This window comes from Cricetulus griseus, chromosome 6 (assembly GCF_003668045.3).
Source record: "Cricetulus griseus strain 17A/GY chromosome 6, alternate assembly CriGri-PICRH-1.0, whole genome shotgun sequence".
NCBI lineage: Eukaryota > Metazoa > Chordata > Mammalia > Rodentia > Cricetidae > Cricetulus > Cricetulus griseus.
Window position 1 is genome coordinate 5,432,103 of NC_048599.1, and position 19,317 is coordinate 5,451,419.

General features: G+C 47.8%; 1 protein-coding gene across 6 annotated transcripts in view; it reads left to right on the forward strand.

Moving 5' to 3' along the window:
- LOC100773668 (serine/threonine-protein phosphatase 4 regulatory subunit 1) overlaps positions 1 to 19,317 on the forward strand; it is an 85,154-nt gene that overhangs the window by 58,383 nt on the left and 7,454 nt on the right. For 4 of the 6 annotated variants that reach the window (XM_027419829.2, XM_027419826.2, XM_027419830.2 and 1 more), the window contains 11 exons: positions 350 to 457; positions 7,845 to 7,952; positions 8,606 to 8,671; positions 10,431 to 10,589; positions 11,085 to 11,263; positions 12,234 to 12,679; positions 13,758 to 13,951; positions 16,360 to 16,518; positions 17,220 to 17,405; positions 17,602 to 17,763; positions 18,555 to 18,655. In XM_027419829.2, the coding sequence (XP_027275630.1) occupies positions 350 to 457; positions 7,845 to 7,952; positions 8,606 to 8,671; positions 10,431 to 10,589; positions 11,085 to 11,263; positions 12,234 to 12,679; positions 13,758 to 13,951; positions 16,360 to 16,518; positions 17,220 to 17,405; positions 17,602 to 17,763; positions 18,555 to 18,655 (1,868 nt within the window). The remainder of the gene's footprint in view (positions 1 to 349; positions 458 to 7,844; positions 7,953 to 8,605; positions 8,672 to 10,430; positions 10,590 to 11,084; positions 11,264 to 12,233; positions 12,680 to 13,757; positions 13,952 to 16,359; positions 16,519 to 17,219; positions 17,406 to 17,601; positions 17,764 to 18,554; positions 18,656 to 19,317) is intronic. The other 2 variants (XM_027419827.2, XM_027419828.2) reach the window with 1 other exon arrangement.

Consider the following 19,317-nt stretch of genomic DNA (forward strand, 5'->3'; position numbering starts at 1 on the left):
CTGGTGGATGAGGGCCCTGTTTCTCAAAGTCAGGAGCCAGGAATAATGTATGAGGTAATGTTAGGCAGTCAAAACCCCTCCAGTACACCTAATGCCTTTTATAAGTGACCAGAAGGTGTATAAGCAGTAAGGGAGCCGTGCTCGCAGAAGCAGAGGGGGTGAACTCAGCAAACAGGCCTGCCATGTTGGTTTTCCATGTGGCTTCCTAGGCTGTATGGCTGTGTATACTATTAAAGGAGTGTGTAGTAGCCATGATTTCCTCCTTGCTCCTTATTTGATGGTGAGCAGCGCTGGGTTCTGCTGGCTTGCTGGGTGCCGCAGCCTGGCCTTGCTCCTTTTCTGTGTTCAGGGACCATCATGGACCATCTCATTTCCTTCAGCTGCCGCCCCTCTGTTGACCTGTGCAGGTGACGCTGTGTGCTTGACCCTCTCTGTGAACTACAGTTCAGAGCTGCAGGTTTGGTCCAGCCTTTAGGAAATATTTTTGCATTAAAGGGTTTTAAAATCCTAAGCTTGGGTGATGAATGCTGGGTGAGCAGATAGTTGTTTTCTTGTTCAGAAAGGAATGACGTTAGAGGAAGGAATTTTTTTCCCCAAAGTGCAAAAGCATTATACGCCATGTAGCTAAAAAATTATATTGCAGCATCAGAACCTTTGGCAATTACTCTTCATTTATGTAGAAGTTTTTTTCAACTATGCGTTAAAGGTCTAGATTTTTAAACTAATTTAATTTTTTGCATATTCCATATGTTTATAAGATGAATCAGTCTGAGGAATAATTGATTATTAAAATTCAAATTCTCCAGGGTTCTTTTATAAATTTCAAGTTTCTCTACAAGAAATTTAATTTACTTTGCAAAATGAACCTGGATAATAGCATTTAGCTGGGGTGTTTGGCAGTTGAGCAGTGAACTTTGCCAAGTAGATCTTCTTTTTCATTTGGAAGTTGGTCCAGCGAGTTTCCAAGGTTACAACTGGCAGCTGAGTGTCTTATCCCTAAAGACTGATAATGCCATGGAGAATAATGCCAGAGGCATTTCTACAGGGTTTTCATCTTGTTTGTTTCCAAATACTTCATTCTTGTCAGTGGTGTCCACCCACTCTCACCTCTTCTTTTTTTCTTTTTGGTAGAACTATTTGGAAAATATAACAAGCCTTCCAGAAACAATCCCCACAGGCCATTTTCAGAAAAAATGGTTTCCGGTTTATGACTTGAAGCCCTACTGTGTACACCCAGACCAGTCACCCAGCTCTGTCCTCTCATGTGGGTTTGGAGGGCTTGCTTGCCTTCCCATGGACCATCTTCCTCAGGAAGATGCTGTTCTTTAGACCCACTCTTTCCCCGGGGCCTGGAAGTTAGGGGGCCCTGGAACCCCAGAGCTGTGGGGTTGGCTTCTTTTCGGCTGGGAAATGACAATGTATGTGGCATGTAGGTATTTTTGTCTGAGGAAGAAAAGGCCACATGTGTTGTAGAGCTCCCCAAGGAAAATGTCTGGTTCAGTGGGCAACACCCCAAAATTTGTGGTACTAGCCTGTGTTTGTTGAGAAAACATTTAGGAAGCCATTGGTTGCAGGGTGATGGTGATGGTGGAAGGCAACTGGGCTGGACAGTGCCCTCTGCATTCTGGCCTCCCTTTTCAGCCTTGTGTGTGAATGTTGTGGCATCTGTGTATTCTCAAACGCAGGCTGCTCTGCAGGAAGTGGCCTATCACACAGACAACACACACGTCTGCCCCTTCGGCAGCTTCCATGGGCACTAGGAGTCCCCATCAGTCAACTCTCATTTTCAGAGATTAGGGACCTGCGTTAGGTAGCCTGCTGTGCCAGTTAGACAGTGTAGCCTTCCTGTGGGGACAAGACTCAGTTCTTGGTTCATCACATGTATACACACATTCCTTGTTGACATGTTTCTAGACACCTTGATCACTGCTAGTGACACCTTCCTCCCTGTGATCACAGACTGCTGTGTGTCCATCTCCTTTCACTTAGCAGTTGAGTTATGAAGTCCCATTTACCTGTCCCTTGAAATAGTGAGCTCTGACCTGGAGTCACTGTGGCCTCAAACCATCAGCACCCAACAGAAGGCCAAGCTCAGAGTCAGTACTGAATAAATGTTAGTTGTCGGATGAATGGATTGGTAAAAACTGTGAGTGCTGTATCTTGTAATTATATCTCGACAGGATAAACAGGCCACTGGAGACCAATTATAATTCCTCTGGCTTGCAGGGAGGCCATTAGCATCTAGGATGATAACTAATTGTCAGAAGCCTGTTTTTCTCTCAACGCATTCTCACAGTAAGGCTTCCTCATTTTTGTCGTCATCCTGATTTTGAGCTCATTTTTATTTGTGCATTTATTTAAGAAGAATGCTGCGGTGGGCTATAAAGAATAGTTGGTTCCAAGCAACTCTGTGAAGATCGTCATTCCACACAAGTGCTGCCCAGGGCTGCTGGAATGTCATTTCTTGTCACTGTGTGCTGCCTTTTAATGATTCTGGATTTGTCTTCTGTGGTGTGGTAATAAGGTCATGTGGGTGTGGTGGACAGGAGGGGTGGAAGAGAAACAGGGAGCTCTCTAGTTGCCCGTTGCCCTGGATACAGAGGTCTCACATCCTCATTTATTGTGGCTGTCACTGTACACTCAGCTAAACATTGCATCAGAAGCAGGTGTCTTCAGATTTGAAGACACAGGCCTTTTCCTGATTTGTGTTCTGGGCTTGGATTACCCTTCCCTCACCCCAATTAGGTTTCTTTGTGTTTCTTTCTCCCCCTTCCCCCCTTCTCTGTCTGTGTACAAATTCTCAACAGAATGATGGCTATATTACCCACCTGGAATTTACTGTACTCTGGCAGTGCTGTGTCCCTGAGAGACGGAGCTTAGAGATAGAATGTCCTCCCTCCCTCCCTCCCTCCCTCCCTCCCTCCCTCCCTCCCTCTCCCTCCCTCCCTCTCTTTCCTCTGCTTTTTTTTTCCTGTTACTTATTTTGGGATATTCTTTCTAAAGGGGGTAGCTTTTTATTCTGTTTTAATTTCAAGCTTGGCAGAAGAGTTATAAAAACATAAACACGAGCTCCTCTGGACCCTTGTTCCCACTTCTCCAGTAGCCTGTCGCTTTTGTTTGTGCCATCCTGTCTTTTCCTTTTGTATACACATAGGCACATGTGTATACATAGATTACGTAGAACATCTCTGTGTGTATGTACACACACACATACACACACAGCCATTTAAGAAGGAGTTGGAGACATGGTCATTACACGGAAAGACTTTAATGTACGTTTCTAACACTAGGAAAGTTCTGGAAAACCACGGCACACGGGTGGAAGTCAGCATTTAAACAAGTGCCGATGTCACTCGCCTTCACATTGCATGTCTTTGTCAGTCTCTCTTGGCCCCGGATTGTCCTGTCTCTGGTCTCCTGGATTTTGGAACTTGGGAACTTGGGAGGTCTTGACACAGCCTAGGCCAGTTTTTTGATTTTTTGTTTCTGTTTTTGTTTTTTTTTTAAACAAGAAATCAACAAATCTCTCTTTAGGCCAGTTTTTTGTTTTGTTTTGAGAATGTCTTCTGTCTTGGTATTGCCTAGTGTTTCCTCCATTTTGGTGTTAGCCTCTGTTTCTCTGACAAGAATGTCATAGTCATAACATGTTTTCGGTATATCATGGCAGGAAGCTCAGGGCCCAAACACTGTGATGCCAATTTTGGTGTAGTCAGAGATGGTGTCTGCCAAGTCTCGGCTGCTGTGTCCTCTCAGAAGTAAGGAGAGTGTGCAGTAGCCTCCTTCTTGGTCTTACCCACTGGCCTTTGTGCCTAGCTAGCGCCCTGCTGCAAAGTGCCGTCTGAGGAATTTTGTTTAAGACCAGGGTCCTTCTCGCTCTTAAATTCTTGTTAAAATGCACTGGTTAAGCCTATGACTCTCAAGTTTTCTTTGTGACATGACATGGTTTCTATAAGAAGTTCAACTGAGATGAGGACTTCAGTTTGGTTAGTTCTGCTGTGTTTCAGAGAACTTATTTTCTCCATCCAAACTATGAGAATTGTTAGGATAGTTGGTGGCCCTGCTTGCTTATCCTTCACCATGTACAGATCTCTTCCATTTCCTCTCATTCACGATTATCAATTCTTTTAGCATTTCAGCACAGTTTCCTTTTTGATTTATTTTATGTACGTTGGTGTGAAGGTGTCAGATCCCCTGGAACTGGAGTTACAGTTGTGAACTTCCATGTGGGTGCTGGGAATTGAACCCAGGTCCTCTGGAAGAGCAGCCATCTCTCCAGCCCCTCGCACAGTTTTTAACTTTACTTTCTCCATTGCTTATTTCCTATGGCTTTCTCCTTTTTTTCCCCCTCCCTTCTGCTTCCTAGAGTTCAGCTTACTTGGTTTGTAAAAAGGAAGTGGTGGTGGTTTTCAGCCTGGCTCTTCTGCTGTATTTAAAGAAGCAGGGTTAATATTTATGCCCTTCTGATTTTCTAACTTTTATCATCAAGCAGAATTATTTATGTTTGAAAGTTTCTCCTTTCATGGGTCTCTGTAACACGAATAATAAAATACCCAGAGACAGATATTGGGGTTCAAGCTGAAGATCAGAGAAGCAGAGCAGCTGGCCACTAGCTCTTACCTCTACCTCAGGCTGAAAGGGGTGATCCTCACTCCACAGATCCTCAGGGTGCAATGCCTCAGAGGCAATATTCTCTTCATGAATCCTCAGAGGCATTATGCGGACTGCACTGCTCTCCACCAGCCGTCACACTGCAATCCTCTGAGTTCTGTCTCCTCCTGCTTCTCTCCTCCCAGCCATATCACTCCTGTCTCCACCTCCCCAGCACTGGGATTAAAGGCATGGGATCCCCAGTGCTGAGATCACCCTTGTGTGAGCTGTTTCTCTTTTAGACTGTATCAATTGTGTGTAGCTCAGGGTGGCCGTGAACTAACAGATCTTTCTGCCTCTGTTTCCCCCGAGTCCTGGCATTAAAGGTTTGTGTCACCACTGCCTGGCTGTATGGCTGTGGCTAGCTTTGCATTCTGATCTCCAGTGGCTTTTTTAAATCATAAATAATACATCACCACAGGTCTCTGTGTACAGTGTCATAGTTTATACCTTTTAATTGGCACATTTAATCCATTTTGTTTGATATTGTTGACATATGTGGGTTTATTTCTACCCCTTTGTTATCTGTTTTCCACTTTTCTCAGCAGTTTAGTTCCTTTGTGAATTCTCTCTCTGGGTGTTGGAGTAACTGAATATTTTCTAGGGTTGCATTCTGTGTGTTGGAGTAACTGAATATTTTCTAGGGTTACATTCTGTGTGTTGGAATAACTGAACATTTTCTAGGGTTACATTCTGTGTGTTGGAGTAACTGAATATTTTCTAGGGTTACATTCTGTGTGTTGGAATAACTGAACATTTTCTAGGGTTACATTTTGATTTCTTTTTCAGCTTAGTGTCTCTCAACCTCTGTGCTACATTGTTTCATGTTACATTATGAACCAGAAAGTGTAGTTTTATAATTTTTTTGGGCGTTGGTGGTGCACGCCTTTAATCCCAGCACTTGGGAGGCAGAGGCAGGCGGATCTCTGCAAGTTCGAGACCAGCCTGGTCTACAAGAGCAAGTGCCAGGATAAGCTCCAAAGCTACAGAGAAACCCTGTCTCGAAAAAAAAAAATTGTCTTTTGAAGAAATTACTAAGAGAAGATAATGCCATTTTATATGTTCAATTTCGCCATTTTTGGTGACCGCTCTTCCTGTCATTTCCCTTCCATGTGAAGAACTTCCTTCAAGGCTCCACACAGTTCTGGTGTTAAAGAGTCTACTTTCCTCCATTTTTATGCTAGTTTTGCTGGGTATAGAATTGTGTCTACAGATTTGTTCCTTCTGTGTAGAGTGTTAAAGCCATTGTGTTGGGGTCGTTGGTCAGGTCTCCTGTTCCTCTCTGAAGTCAGCTTTCATTCCTAAGCATTTGTAGAAACAGTATCTTCCCCAAGCTTCTTTATTTTTCCTTCTCTTTGGGTCCTAACAATGTTTGACTTGCTCTGTATTTGTTGAACAACCTAGATTTTACAGGGTTTGGGAAGTTTGGGGTTTTGTCCCTTCCTTTGCAGTGCAGCCCCTTTCTGTTCTTTTGAGGTAATCTCACTGTGTGGGCTGGCATTGAACTCCCCATATCTCATATTCCTCCTGTTTCAGACTCTTGAGTGCAAAATCAAAGACCCGTGCCAGTGGTCCTGGCTAGCCTTCAACTTTTAAGGGCAGTTAGACATGCAGCCTCTGCCGTTTGGTTGCCCCTCACTGCTTTCAGGCGCCTGTCTTTCGGTTTGTTAAACATCTGTAGCCATTTAGGGCAGTTCATCCAGCAAAGCTCATGGGAGGCCGCAGACTAACCGCTGTGACAGTGCCCAATAGAAGCAACTCACACGCAGGAAATATTTACTTGCTTTATTATTTTTGCAACTTGAGAGGTTGTCATCTGTCACACTGGGGAACATGAGGCAGAATGGCTGGCATCAGGGAGGGCAGGGAGCAGAGCGAAGGAGCAGGAACAGGAGAGACCAGGCCAGATACATCCCCTAGATGCCCGCATGGCCTTCTTCATCCGACAGGCCACACCACCCCTGCTAGTGGGTTAAAGCACTCAGGCCAGGAGCTGCTTCTGGGAGATGTCCTCACAGGCACATCCAGAGTTGACGCCTTTCCTAACTTGCTGCTTCTCAGTCCTGTTCCATCCAAGGTCACCTGTTGCAAAGCTCCTCTGGTACTATGTGGTTCTGTTCTGTGGTTTCTATGCCTTTGATGAGGTCCTGATCTGCTGGTTCATGGTAACTATCTTTTCTTTGTAGTTCTCTAGCTTATCCATAATGGCTGCTTTAAATTCCTTTTAAAGCCTATAAATTCTAATTTCTGGGTACTACCTGATCCCCCCCCCCCAGCTATGGGTTACACTTCTAGTCTCATGCTTATTTAATTTATTTTTTTAATGGTGCTAATTTCATGCCTGTGTATATGTTGTTTTTGTTTTCTGTTGGGTCTTGTTAATAAAATAGAAACTAGAGTCTCTTACTTTCCTCTGAAGATTTTTGCCTTGGCAGTGGGAAATGTTTCAGATCCTGATCTCCAGGTGGCAGTCATGTGACCCTCAGCAACACACGCATGCGCACGCGCGCACACACACACACACACACACACACACACACACACACACACACGCCTAGTTTAGAGGTTGTCCCGTGAGGCAACTGGGCTCTCCTTTCTTTGCCTTTCTCCTCGCCTCACCCTAAGTACCCTACTCTTCCCAGCTTTCCTAGAAGGCTCAAGCCTGAATTCTCAAACCAGTAACCCTGTAATGTCTGCTTGGGTTCCCACTTTTCTGTTCAGGGATGGATGGAGAGTGTGAAGTGTTAACCCCTCACCCCCACCCCCACCCCCACCCCTACCCCCACCCTCACCTCCACTCCCAGCTTTGTGGAGCAGTGTTGCCTATGTGTCCTGTGACTGTGCCTCACCTCAAGGCAGGTCATTGGTATTGACACCACTTGACAGGTCTCTGTGCTGGTTTCCTTATCTGAAAATGTGGGACAGTGACCCTCCTGGAGGTAAACAACTCAGTGAAGGTCAGCCTGGGTGCATGGGAGGGCGTGGTAGGCGCTACTGGGGCTACAGGAGAGCTCTCATGTCAGGGTAAAGTCAGGGACTTAGCTGGTCTCTGTTGATCATCTGACTTGACAGAGCTCAGAAGGGGTCCTGTGTTTTCCTTTGTGGGTATTGAGAACTATTTGAAGGCATGTCTTTGAGTCCCACATGCTGGAGATGTTTTGGTCAGTCAGGCTACCCTGCTTTCCTTGTTTACACAGACAATCTGCAGAATGGCGTCCATGGTGCCCAGGAACACATTCACGAGCCTGCTGCTGCCTCGATTCTGTGAGCTGTGTGCCGACAACAAACTCTTCCAAGTTCGGAAGGTGGGAACATAAGAGACCAGTATCTCTGTTTAAGTTGAAAACTCCCAGTCTGTCCCTCTAGTGTTTCTGTGTACTTATTTAGTAAACACTCTGGGAGGGTTCCACTGCTGGCTGGGGAGCAATATACAGACACTCAGGGTCTTTGGTTTCTTGAAATGATTTGATTTGTTCCAGAATCCTCTTGTCTTCGCTGTACCTTCCACCCCATCCCTGGTTTCCCTTTGGGTTGCTCAAGGTTTGGCTGTCCCAGCCCTGCTTAGAGGTGTTGATGCCCCGGCCTCCACCCTGTAATATGAGTGGTCACAGCTCTGGTCTCATCCACTGTATAGGAAGCAAACAGGCTCTGCCTTATCAGTGCCAAATGCATTATGTATTAAGACCAATTAGGAGCCGGGAAGCCAAAGAAGTAGGCACCCTCCTGTAAACCCCTGTTTTCAGTGAAGCCAAAGAAGTGGGCACCCTCCTGTACACTCCTGTTTTCAATGCAGCAGGCACCTAGCGTGGTGCTGTGTGGGCGATGGGCCCTGTACAGTCTTGTTAGCTGTCTGACTGGAGGGATAATTGCTCTCAGGGTTCCTGCTTGTTAGGATTTACAATCTGTTAAGACAAAAAGAAAGACAAAGAAATGATGCAAATGCCTTTGGCTTTCACAGGTATGCGCCACGCATTTTGGCGATATTTGTCATGCTGTTAGACAAGAAGCCACTGAGAAATTTCTGGTATGTGAAAATTTGCCAATCATAATTGCTACCACACTTCTTGGTGTACTTTGCAAGTCTGGTTGGCAAGTGCGTGGGTGCGAAAGCCTGGACCCCGCGCTGTGCCCTGTGTCGTTCCTGCTGTTCCCACTCCTGCCACACTCTCCTGTGTCCTTTCTGTCTGCACTCTCTCTGCTGCCTCCCCACTAGCCCCTCTGGAGCTGTCCTTGCCCTGGAGCCTGTTGAAATCCAGAGCCATGTCACCATTCGGGTCCCTTCACAAGTATCTCTTCTTCCATACCTGCAGTCACCCCACATCTGCCCCCCTGGGCTGGTCCAGCTGGGTTCAGCTCTGGCCAAACACCTGTCTTTGCAAAGTTCCTGTGACTGATGTGGCCAATGGAACACCACATCCACAGCCCCCTGCCCCCCTCCCCCAGCATGATTTTCACTCCTTTGAGGCAGTGCATCCTCAAACCCATCCCGCCTGCGCCTGCATTGAGAGCCTCACTTGCTGCTAGCTCGGCTGGAGCTCTCTCTGGCCTTCTTGCATGGCAGACTCAGCTGCCCACACCTTGTAGAAGGTTTCTTTTTTCAACCCCCTGTAGCCTTTTGTTTATAAGACCTTGCTAGGATTTCACAGGTACCTTGAGGTTCACCTGTGCCTGGACAGCTGCTGGACACTCCTGCGCCTTTCTCTCCATTTAATGCTCTAGCTGTGTGGTTGGAACGTAATCTCAGAGAGAGGATCATTTCTAAATTGATTTTTAAACTTCAGTTCAGAAGCATGTTTTGTTTTATTTAAAGTGTAAGCCACATCAACACCATTGTAACCCAAGACAATTTACCCTGGGCTGCTTCTCTGAAGACACCAGAACATTAGCATCTCATTGATGTCTCTGGTGAAGGTGGCAGTGGCCACAGAGCCATCTTCCTGTAGGTGGCTGGTCCCTCTGTCAATCGTGCTCCCATCTGTGTAACGTTTTAAGCTAAGTGTTTTACATTAGGATATTAAAATCAAAGCCCTGTAAAAGATAAAATTTTAAAGGTATAATGGCCACCTTCATGTAGACATAAATATGTAAAAAATTATATTTAACTCATTTGCTAATAAAGCAAACCAGAAAAATATAACAGCCAAGCTCAGTGGAGAGCCCCACAGTACACATTCACAGTCTAAGCACGAACCCAAGTGACTTACAGAGGAATACACACAGGTCATCTGCCTTCCTCTGGACATAGTTTGCATGTCCGCAGACAGAAGTATTACTTGTATTCTAACATTCTGTGTCGTCCAGAGTAGCCTCAAATTTGCAATCCTTCCATCTCAGCCTTCTGAGTGCTGGGATTACAGGTGTGAGTCCCATGTCCGCTCTCAGTCACCAGCCCACTCTCAACCACCACGAACTGACAATTCCTTGTCAAAGACAGTGCTTGTGGCTGGCCGAGCCTGCCATTCACTGAGTTTCTGACTTTTGAGCTATATCCAGTTTTGCTGAGGAGGGAGAATTGGCCCTTCTCTTTGTTGTTTTTTTCATTATCTTCTTAAATTTAACCAAATCACTTGTTAAAGTTCGGTGGTAAAAGAGCTATGCTTTCTTTCCCTACTCAGTGTCTCTTTTATGCGATGCCTTTGGAGACTGTATCTTGCAGATCATTTTTTATTGCTGTTTTGTGTGTCCCTGTGGCTCTGCCACTATAGGCTATTGGGGCAGGTGCTGACTGCCCACAGGACACTCCAGTTTGAGTAGCTACACTTGTCATGTGTCTGTTTTGGTAGATACCAACGTTTTTTGAGCTCTGCTCGGATAACATGTGGGGGATGCGGAAAGCATGTGCAGAGTGCTTCATGGCCGTGTCCTACAATACCTCCCCTGAGGTCCGCAGGGCCCAGCTCTCGCCTCTCTTCATCAAACTCATCAGTGATCCCTGCCGATGGGTGAGTGCTCACACAGCTGGCAGCCTTGGTGCTGTCAGTCTCTCCAGCTGTCTCCAACTTCCACCTTGGTTTCTGGCTTATATGTATTTTTTTCCCTTTCAGTCACTGGTGGGTGTAGGTAGAGCTAGAGATCAGGATTAGGGCAACTAAGATCTCAAAGCTTTGGGGGTAAACACTGCGAAAGAGGCACACTGTTCACCACTTGGGGAAAGTGCACAGAGCAGAAGACCCTTCTTCCTACTGTGTGTGCCACAGGCAGTCAGACAGACAGACTTCCTACAGAATTCATGAAGTCTATTGCCATGGGGAGTTCACAGTCTAGAAACATGAAGACGACATTGTGGAGCCAGATGTACCTATTTTCTGTTGAGAATGGCTTACTTGGCTTTTAGGGGATGGTTGGGAAGCAGCAAACCTGAGATCAGCCATCTCTGTCCCTGCCTGGTGTCAGGTCTGGTCCCCGCTGCAGGTCGACACTGTGTGCTCTGGTTCCAGGTGCGCCAGGCTGCCTTTCAGTCCCTCGGCCCCTTTATCTCCACATTTGCAAACCCATCCCGGGCTGGTCTGTACATTCGAGAGGATGGCACCCTGAGCATCAGGCCTCCGAGCCAAGAGGTGGAATCTGACTTTGCCTCTGGACCACCCAGCACTCACAGTGCCTCCTCCTTAGCCGGGTAAGCTCCAGCCAGGATGCTTGGCACAGCCCACCCCCCCTTTCACCTCAAGCATCCACCTAGAATTCTAGCAATTATCTCATCTCCAGGTTTAGTAATAGTGACCTTCTGGGCAAGATGGAATATTAGAGCTTTAATTATGTAAAGAAGCAAAAAGTAATTGCAATAACGATTTCGAAACATGACTGCCGGGTTATAAATAATGAAGCTACCATGTCTCCTCAGTTTAGATAAAATATTCATTGAGGGTGGTGATTAAATAACCTGTAAAGAAAATTGTCTCTTTCTCCTTGATTAATGAAGTTCTTTGGAGAATTTACACAGGGAAAAAAGGTGAAGTCTCCCAGATGTACATTTGTGACACGGGACATTCTGTGTATACAAAGGCCCCATCCCTGCGTGCTGTGTTGACCCTCAGTGTCTTTCTAGTGTGGTGGCCAATCTTGGGCTTATCATATTTGTCCTCTGAGGATGGTGGGTATGTACTGACCAATCTAAGCATCCCTTTGCCAGGAGTGCTATGTAGGAGTGTGAGGTAGGACTGTGTGGGCAGTTGACACCTTTTCATACAGCTCCTCCTCATCCCTCCATCCCGCCTCCATCAGTGCTCACTGGCTTCTGCAGTGCCATTCCCCAGGACCAGGTCTTCCTCATCAAGGCTTTCCATGAGGCTAGCACATAGTCAGTGCTTTCTGGTTCCTGAGCCTTTGTTCCAAAGCCTGCCCCCTGCTGGGGCACTGATAAATATGCGGTGGAGGCTGGCTGAACTTCCTAGGGGTATTTTCAGTGCACACCATTCTCCCAGGGGGCAGAGTGGTCCTGAGTGCAGGGATGAGGTTGCAGGCTTCTGATACAACGTGGCAGGGGTGTAGTCAGAAAAGAGTCTTAGGGGGATGTAGGCTTCTACCTCTGATTTCTTCCCATCTGCTCCATGGTGATGAGAGCCTGCTTCTCTCTCCCGTTACTCTAGTTCTAAAACACCTGTGCACATGGAGCCAGATCTGCTTCCAGAATGTGCCTCAGTCGAGACCAGTCATCTGCATGACAGCAGCTCTTCCTCACACACAACAGAAAACCGGTCCGGGAGCCCTTCATCAGCCAGAGCTGAAATGACTGTGATATCTGCAGGCAACAGCTCCTGCCCAGAGCTCCCAGGTGTCAGTGGCTGCCCCAGCGACAGTCACCCTGAAGCAGGCCCAGGGACTCCCGAGGCCATGTTCAGCACTTACCTGTATTGGCGAGCTCCTCTGCCTGACATAAGTGAGGATGTGGAGGTCCTTCTGAGTGAGGCTAGACCCCTGGAAGAAAACCACAGCGGACCTGAGGCCTCTTGTGACAGCTGTGTGGCCAGGAGCGAGATCCAGAAAGTCCTGCAGAGTCTACAGGGACATCTGCTGCAGGACCCAGACATTCAAGGTGAAGGCACAGGACTGCCTCCTTCTCCTCAGGCCCCTCTGTTGCAATGTGTGTCTGTTTAGTCACACTGTCCCCACCTGGGGGTTGTGTCTAGTCCAGTCTGGTATCTCCACGCGGGACCTGTGTGAGGAGGGTTTCCAGACAGTGTGTGCACAGCCTGGAGTGAGCCCTTACAAAACAGGGGACAGTGCTTGGGCACATCTGTGGTGACAGAAGGTTTATTAGCCCCAGGGACAGTGACAGTATTTCCCACATTATGTGCCCTCTCTGGCTACAAACAGCTCAGAGTGGACCTCCTTTTAGAACCCATTAACTTCGGCCTTCACTAAGCCCTAAGGTTCTGTCTTACACAGCCTGGGAAAGTAGGAGTCTTTTGAGGGGTTTTTTATGTCATGACTAATGTTCCCACCAGGCGTGGGGTCTGGGAGCCAGTCTCCTAATCCATACCCATTGTCGTGCACACAGCAGCCAGTCCTCAGCCAATCAACAGGGCTCCACTTGTGTTTATCCTGAGTCAGAGAAACTGCAAAAGCTGCTGTTGCTGGGCAAAGATTTGTGATGCTTTGGAGGAAAAGAAATGTGAAGGTTCAGTTTGCCCCATGGTTAGTCTTTGTTCCTGAGTCTGTGAGTAAAGGGACCCAGTGATTGCTCAAGGGACAAACAAGCATTGCCCTCCTGACTGCTGCACACAGGCTGGCATGGAAAAGCACATCCCTGATCCCCAGTAAGAAGAGCCTGTGTGGTGGGAGCAGTGACCCCTGAAGTCTGCTGGAGAGCATGAGCATAGGATCCACACTAAAATATTAAAATCTTTTCACAAAAATATTTTGAGGCAGGGTCTCACATAGCCCAAGCTAGTCTGGTCCTTGCTTTGTAACAAGGATGACTTCGAACTTCTGGTCATTTTGCTGCCATCTCCCATGTGTTGGGATTACAGGTATGCACTGTCACAGCCAGCCTTGTGGGGTACAGGGCATGGAAAACAGGGTTTTGTGAATGCTAGGTAAACACTCTACCAACTGAACCACATTCCCAGAGCATAACGTTATTAAAATTCTCTGTATCTCTCTTCCTGTAGCTCAGGTTCAGGTATTATCTGCTGCACTGAGAGCAACACAGCTCGGCTCCACTAGTGAACCCGAGAGCAAGCAGACAGAAGGTCTAAATGCAGAGTCCGTTTCAGATCCCAGCCCTGCCTCTGACAATCACATCCTCCTGTCGGCTTCATCATCTCAGAATGAGCTCTCCGTAGCCAGGATATTACAGAGCACAGTAAGTACTTGCCCTGTCCCTCAGCCACCGAGGGTGTGACAGAAATCACAAAGCCACGCTTGCTTTTATTAATACACCCCTGCAGAGAAGATAAATGGCAAATTTCATTTCATTCTTAAGGTCATGTTTTGGATAACTAGACAACCAATCAATCAGGTGATTGATCACTCTGAATCCTTCCTTGGGAACAGGGTGGGCACCAGAAACAACCCCCCCCCCCGGGGGTGTGTGTGTGACAGGCAGTGCTCTTGGGGGATTAACGGTGTAAATGTCCTGGGTCATTGCTGGCAGTCACTTACATCTTTAATAGCAGAAGAGGGTGAATTCTAACTTGGCAAAGGCTGCAGAGAGTGATGAGTGTGGCTGACCCCTTGGTTCACAGACACCCTTTAACACCCACCTCCTTGGTGATGGTCCTTTCCTGAGGGTGACTTGGAAAGCATTCTTCAGTCTGGAATCTGCTTTTTGTGGACCAGGGTCCCAAGTAAAACCAGGATCTGGACTTGTGCTTGCCCGGCTCTGTGGGAGCTTCCTAACCCTCTTGATATTGGGCATTCCTGTGCCTTCCTAGCTCCTCCCCAACTTGCACTTGGACCAGTTTAAACTGGGGTCTCTCCTCACCCAGGTCTTGAGTAAGTTGCCGCCTTTTCAGTTCTGTGAACCAGCATGAGCAGACTCTGCAAGTTCATGGTGTTCAGGACCCAAGTCACGCTCCTCTGTTGTCATAGCTGAAACTTTAGCTGTAGTTATTAATTTATCACCCCATTCTAAGCCCATTCAGATGAAGCTCCTGGCACAATCTAAATCTAAGTGTTTCAGACTTGCTAAAGGTACCGTTGGGTTAGTAAGAAATGATGTCTTGTTTCTAGAAAATGCTGAGAAAAGTGGCCTTTTACCTTTGGGTTACCTGCCTGTAGAAACCAACACTGAACATAGAAGAGAGAGGTCTAGTGGGTTTTCCCTGGTGGGGTATGGTAGTACTGGGGCTTCTTTATCAGAGGCAGAAGTGGAAAAAGAATAGCAAGCCCCTCCAGCCTGGTCTTCGTGCGAAAGGCTGGTGGATCTCAGCTTGACCCTGGAGTCAGATGAGATCATCCGGAGGCCTCAGTTGCAAATCAGACAAAAAGAAAGACACTGAAAACACAGTGGGGGTGGGGGGGTGAGTACCCCTGTCCCACAGTGTTCAGGAGAGGCAGAGTAGCCCCTATCTCTATGCTGCCTGCTCTGTGTCAGCTTAGGGTGCTCATCAGAAGGAGGCCTGTGCAAGGAAACCCTATCCCAGAAGTCCCCCTGACTAGGCTCTCACTGTGTCTCTTCTTGACCACAGCTGTGGAGGGCAGGGGGTACAGATGGCCAAGCAGTTGGAAACATGACCCCTGAAGAGCTGGGGTTCTCTAGACAGGCTCTCATCAGTGACTTCACTCGAGACTCGGACAGGATTCCTTCCTAAAAGTGCTGAATTTGATTCCAGCCGTGTTGTGTTAGTGCGTGTTGATGCACTGGAGAATGGGAGACAGCATGCCCAAATGAGACCTTGAGTGTCCTACCAAAATGTTACTGTCATGTTTCCTGTTCAGATAGACAGCATGTTTCCCTGTAAACATTGGGCCCTAAGGTCCTGGTAGCATGCTCAGAGCAAACACGGCATCTATTGGGGTATTAATTGACTCCTGAATCATATATTGAGCTGATTTGTCAGAATCCATTAACACAGTAGACAGTATGACATTTCAAGTGCAAGTTGGAAAACCGTGTTATGGTTGAGGGAGAAGGTCAGGTCCATCTTGGTTCATGTTAATCAATGATCAGAGACTGATATGTCACCATTGAATGTTCTTGCTCATTTTAATTGTTAACCTAATGTAAAGGTTCATCAGCAAACATGAGGAGTGTTTGCACACGTGGGAACTCAGAGCAGTTTACTTAGTAAATAGTCCCCTGCTGGCCCCCTCTCCTCTCTCTAGGTCATTGCTCCCCCACTGCCATGTCTGCCACCTGCACTGAAGCCTGCTTCCCAGCAAAGAAAACCCAGCCCCAGCCCCACCCCTGCTTCTGTAGCTGTATTGAAGGCTGTTGGTTGTCCTCACAAAGGAGACCCAGGCCTTAAAGGAGTAGTGGGTGCCAGCCCATGCTGTTGGGCCTCACCAGCTTTGACAGTAAGCGTGACCTTCTATAAGGCAGTCTTGAAGCTGGTGTGTGAGGTCCCTTCTACAGAGCCCTGGTGGCAACTGGACCGCAGCAGACCCTGCAGCAATGCAATAGTGGGATCCGATGTCAGGAGAGATGCCGTGCACCTCAGGAGATGCACTTGTCATTTCCAACATGAAGGAAGGGTCCTTGCATGGGGGTGAATGAAGACACTGTTCTCCTTTGGTGTCAGTTGGTAACATGTCCCATCAACTCTACAGGATCAAACTGAGCCTCAAAATAGAGCCAGTGGGCATCTGGGGACGGAGCAGGGGCAGGAACCTACCACGCTTGAGGAGAATGAATCCAAAGCCAGTGGGCACCTGGAGTCGGAGCAGAGGCAAGAAGGGACCGCGCTTGAGAATAGGGCCAAAGTACAGGTTGGTTTGTTCCTTGAAACAAAAGGAAAGAAAAAAATCAAAACAAGCCTCTCATCGTCCTTAAAGTTCAGTGTTGGAGCAGCTGCCAAAGCCAAGTGTTTTCCTTCTGTCAGTATTAATGTTGTAGTAGTTCATTACATTGCTAATATTTTCTCTCTAAAAATAATTATGAAGTATCGTTCAAAGTCTATTAATAAAGCTCAACAAAAGGGAAATGACTTCACACTAGCATTTTAGGACAATGACTTTGTTTTGGTAAAAACAATCCTGTAAGCTTCTTCTTTGGTTGGGCTGTGCTTGCACACATGTGTCTTTTGGATTGGCCCCTTGTGCCATTCAAAGTCCCTTGAATATTTGAAGTCATCGGCACACATTTTTCTTCCAGAGGCAGGCATAAACAGGTAATGTGTTTGTAGCGAGGGAGGCCTCCCTTCAGTTGGAAAGAGTAAGCAATAATCCCAAGGGGAGCCTTGGACCCAGCTCCCTGGGCTGCTGTAGAGCACAGTCTCCACACTAGGCAGCTGTGCCATGCCCCCTGCTCTCCATCCTCTTCTCTGTAGCCTAGGGACCCACGTTGAGGCAGCTGACTGTAGACACTGATTTCCCTCTTGCTGTTCTTGCCTGCTGCACTGTTGTCAGCCCAGGCTGTGAAAGCCTGCCCTCCTTGCCAGTGCGATGACTCCCTTTCTCTCGTTCCCCAGGACGTAATCCCTCAGCCTCTGCTTGACCAGTTCGTGTCCATGACTGACCCAGCTAGAGCCCAGACTGTGGACATGGACATCGCCAAACACTGTGCCTACAGCCTCCCCGGGGTGGCCCTGACGCTGGGCCGGCAGAACTGGCACTGCTTGAAGGACACATTCGAGACCCTGGCTTCTGACGGTCAGGTAAAGGGTCATGTTCAAAGGCGCAGACAGGAAGAGAGCAGCATCCGGGCAGGAGGCCCTGGGGGCTGCGGCACAGCTTGTCGACCTGACTTTCATGTGGCTGTGAGAGCGGCTTGCTTACTGCTCTCTGGGGAAATGCTAGAAACATTGAATTACACTTGCTTATGGTGATTCGTGTGTCTGCTGTCACCCCTAGTGGAAGGTCCGACGGACCCTCGCCTTTTCCATTCATGAGCTGGCAGTGATTCTCGGGGATCAGTTGACGGCAGCTGACCTGGTACCCATCTTCAACGGGTTTTTAAAGGATCTGGATGAAGTGCGTGTAGGGGTCCTTAAACACCTCTATGACTTCCTAAAGGTAGGAGAGCTGAAATCACGAAAGCCTTCCCACCGGCTAGGGCAGCGCCTGGACTGGCTTGGTGCAGTGAAAGACAGCCACACGCTTCCAAGCTGCAGTTGATATGCATCCAGAATCTAAAAACGGACATCCGTGTGTCTGCTGCTGCTTGGACCCCAAAGGGCTATGCTTCTTGTGAAGGGTGGTGGACAGCAAAGTCTAAGGTCCCCAGGAGTGACCTGGCTTACCCAAAAGTCACCTGCAGAAAGACTGGGCCCAGATGAGAGCCCAGCTCTGCACACAGGAGCACCTTGTCTGCAAGATGCTGGAGTCACTTCTGCTGCTGCCTTTCCCTTCCTCTTAAAGGAGTGATGAGCATAAAAATAAGAGCTTAGAAATAACTTAGAGAAATTTAATTTGTCACTGACCCCATTCACGCCCTGCCTTTCATTGCTGATACGGGGTTTCAGCCCCAAGGCAGCAGAGCCATTATCCACTGAACACAGAGACACCCTCTGGGGTGGGAAAGCACAAGGGATTCAGGGACATGGGGTGGGTGGGGAAGGGTGGGTGGTGTACCCACCACCAGAGGAAAATCAGGAGCTGTCCAGAGTGCACTTCCCTTGGGGTCAGCCAGCAGTCATGTTAACATATAGCCTCGTAGAGTCCTGGGTGGCTGAGTATGAGGGAGACACATAGGCTTATGGCCGGTGACAAACTTATGGCCTTATAACAGAGAGATAAAGGGATAAAGGGGGTGCTGGGTTCACCTTGAGGCTGACATGTCATTTATAGAGCTGTATTTTTAACAGTTGCTCCACAAGGACAAGAGGAGAGCGCACCTCCGCCAGCTGCAGGAGTTTGTAGTGACTGACAACAGCAGGAACTGGAGGTTTCGATATGAACTAGCAGAGTGAGTACACCTCTGCCTGGGGCCCTTCTGGGCCAGCCAGCTGTGAAGGGGGTGCCCTTCCCTCCTCGTCACCATCACCGACACCAGAAGCACCAGAAGCAGGAACACAGAGCTCTTTGGGGGAGAGAGAGTAGGTTTCTGTTAAGGTATAAGTGGAATTCCATAGCTCTGAGTTATATACGTCCCCTGTCTCTGGGGAGACATCCATTTTCTCATGAAGACAGGGCTAGGGTCACGCTGGAATTGGAGTGTTCTGCTGTTCTATACGGCAATTTGTTCAAACCAAATAGAAGATGAATCACCCACTCTTCAATGTTTTCCTGTGAATTAGAGTGGTTTTGCAAAGCCTTCCTGAACATTCTGCGTACTGTAGGACACATGGTGCCTCGTGTACTTGAACTGCCAAAGCACCCTGGGCAGCAGCACTGAGGTCTGAAAAGATCTCCTCCTCCGGGTGAGATAGCTATTCAGTAAAAACACCCGTGAGGGCAACCTGCATGCACCATGCCTGTGTGAAGCACTCTTCAGTCCCTATCTGCTGTCTGCACAGGGAATGTTCTAGGCTTTACCCCTAATGAACAAGAGTGTAGTTCAGTGCCCCCTTCTCCAGGTGGAGAATGTCCTTTAGTGATGTGAGGGATTTGCCTGTGAGGTGCTTGTTT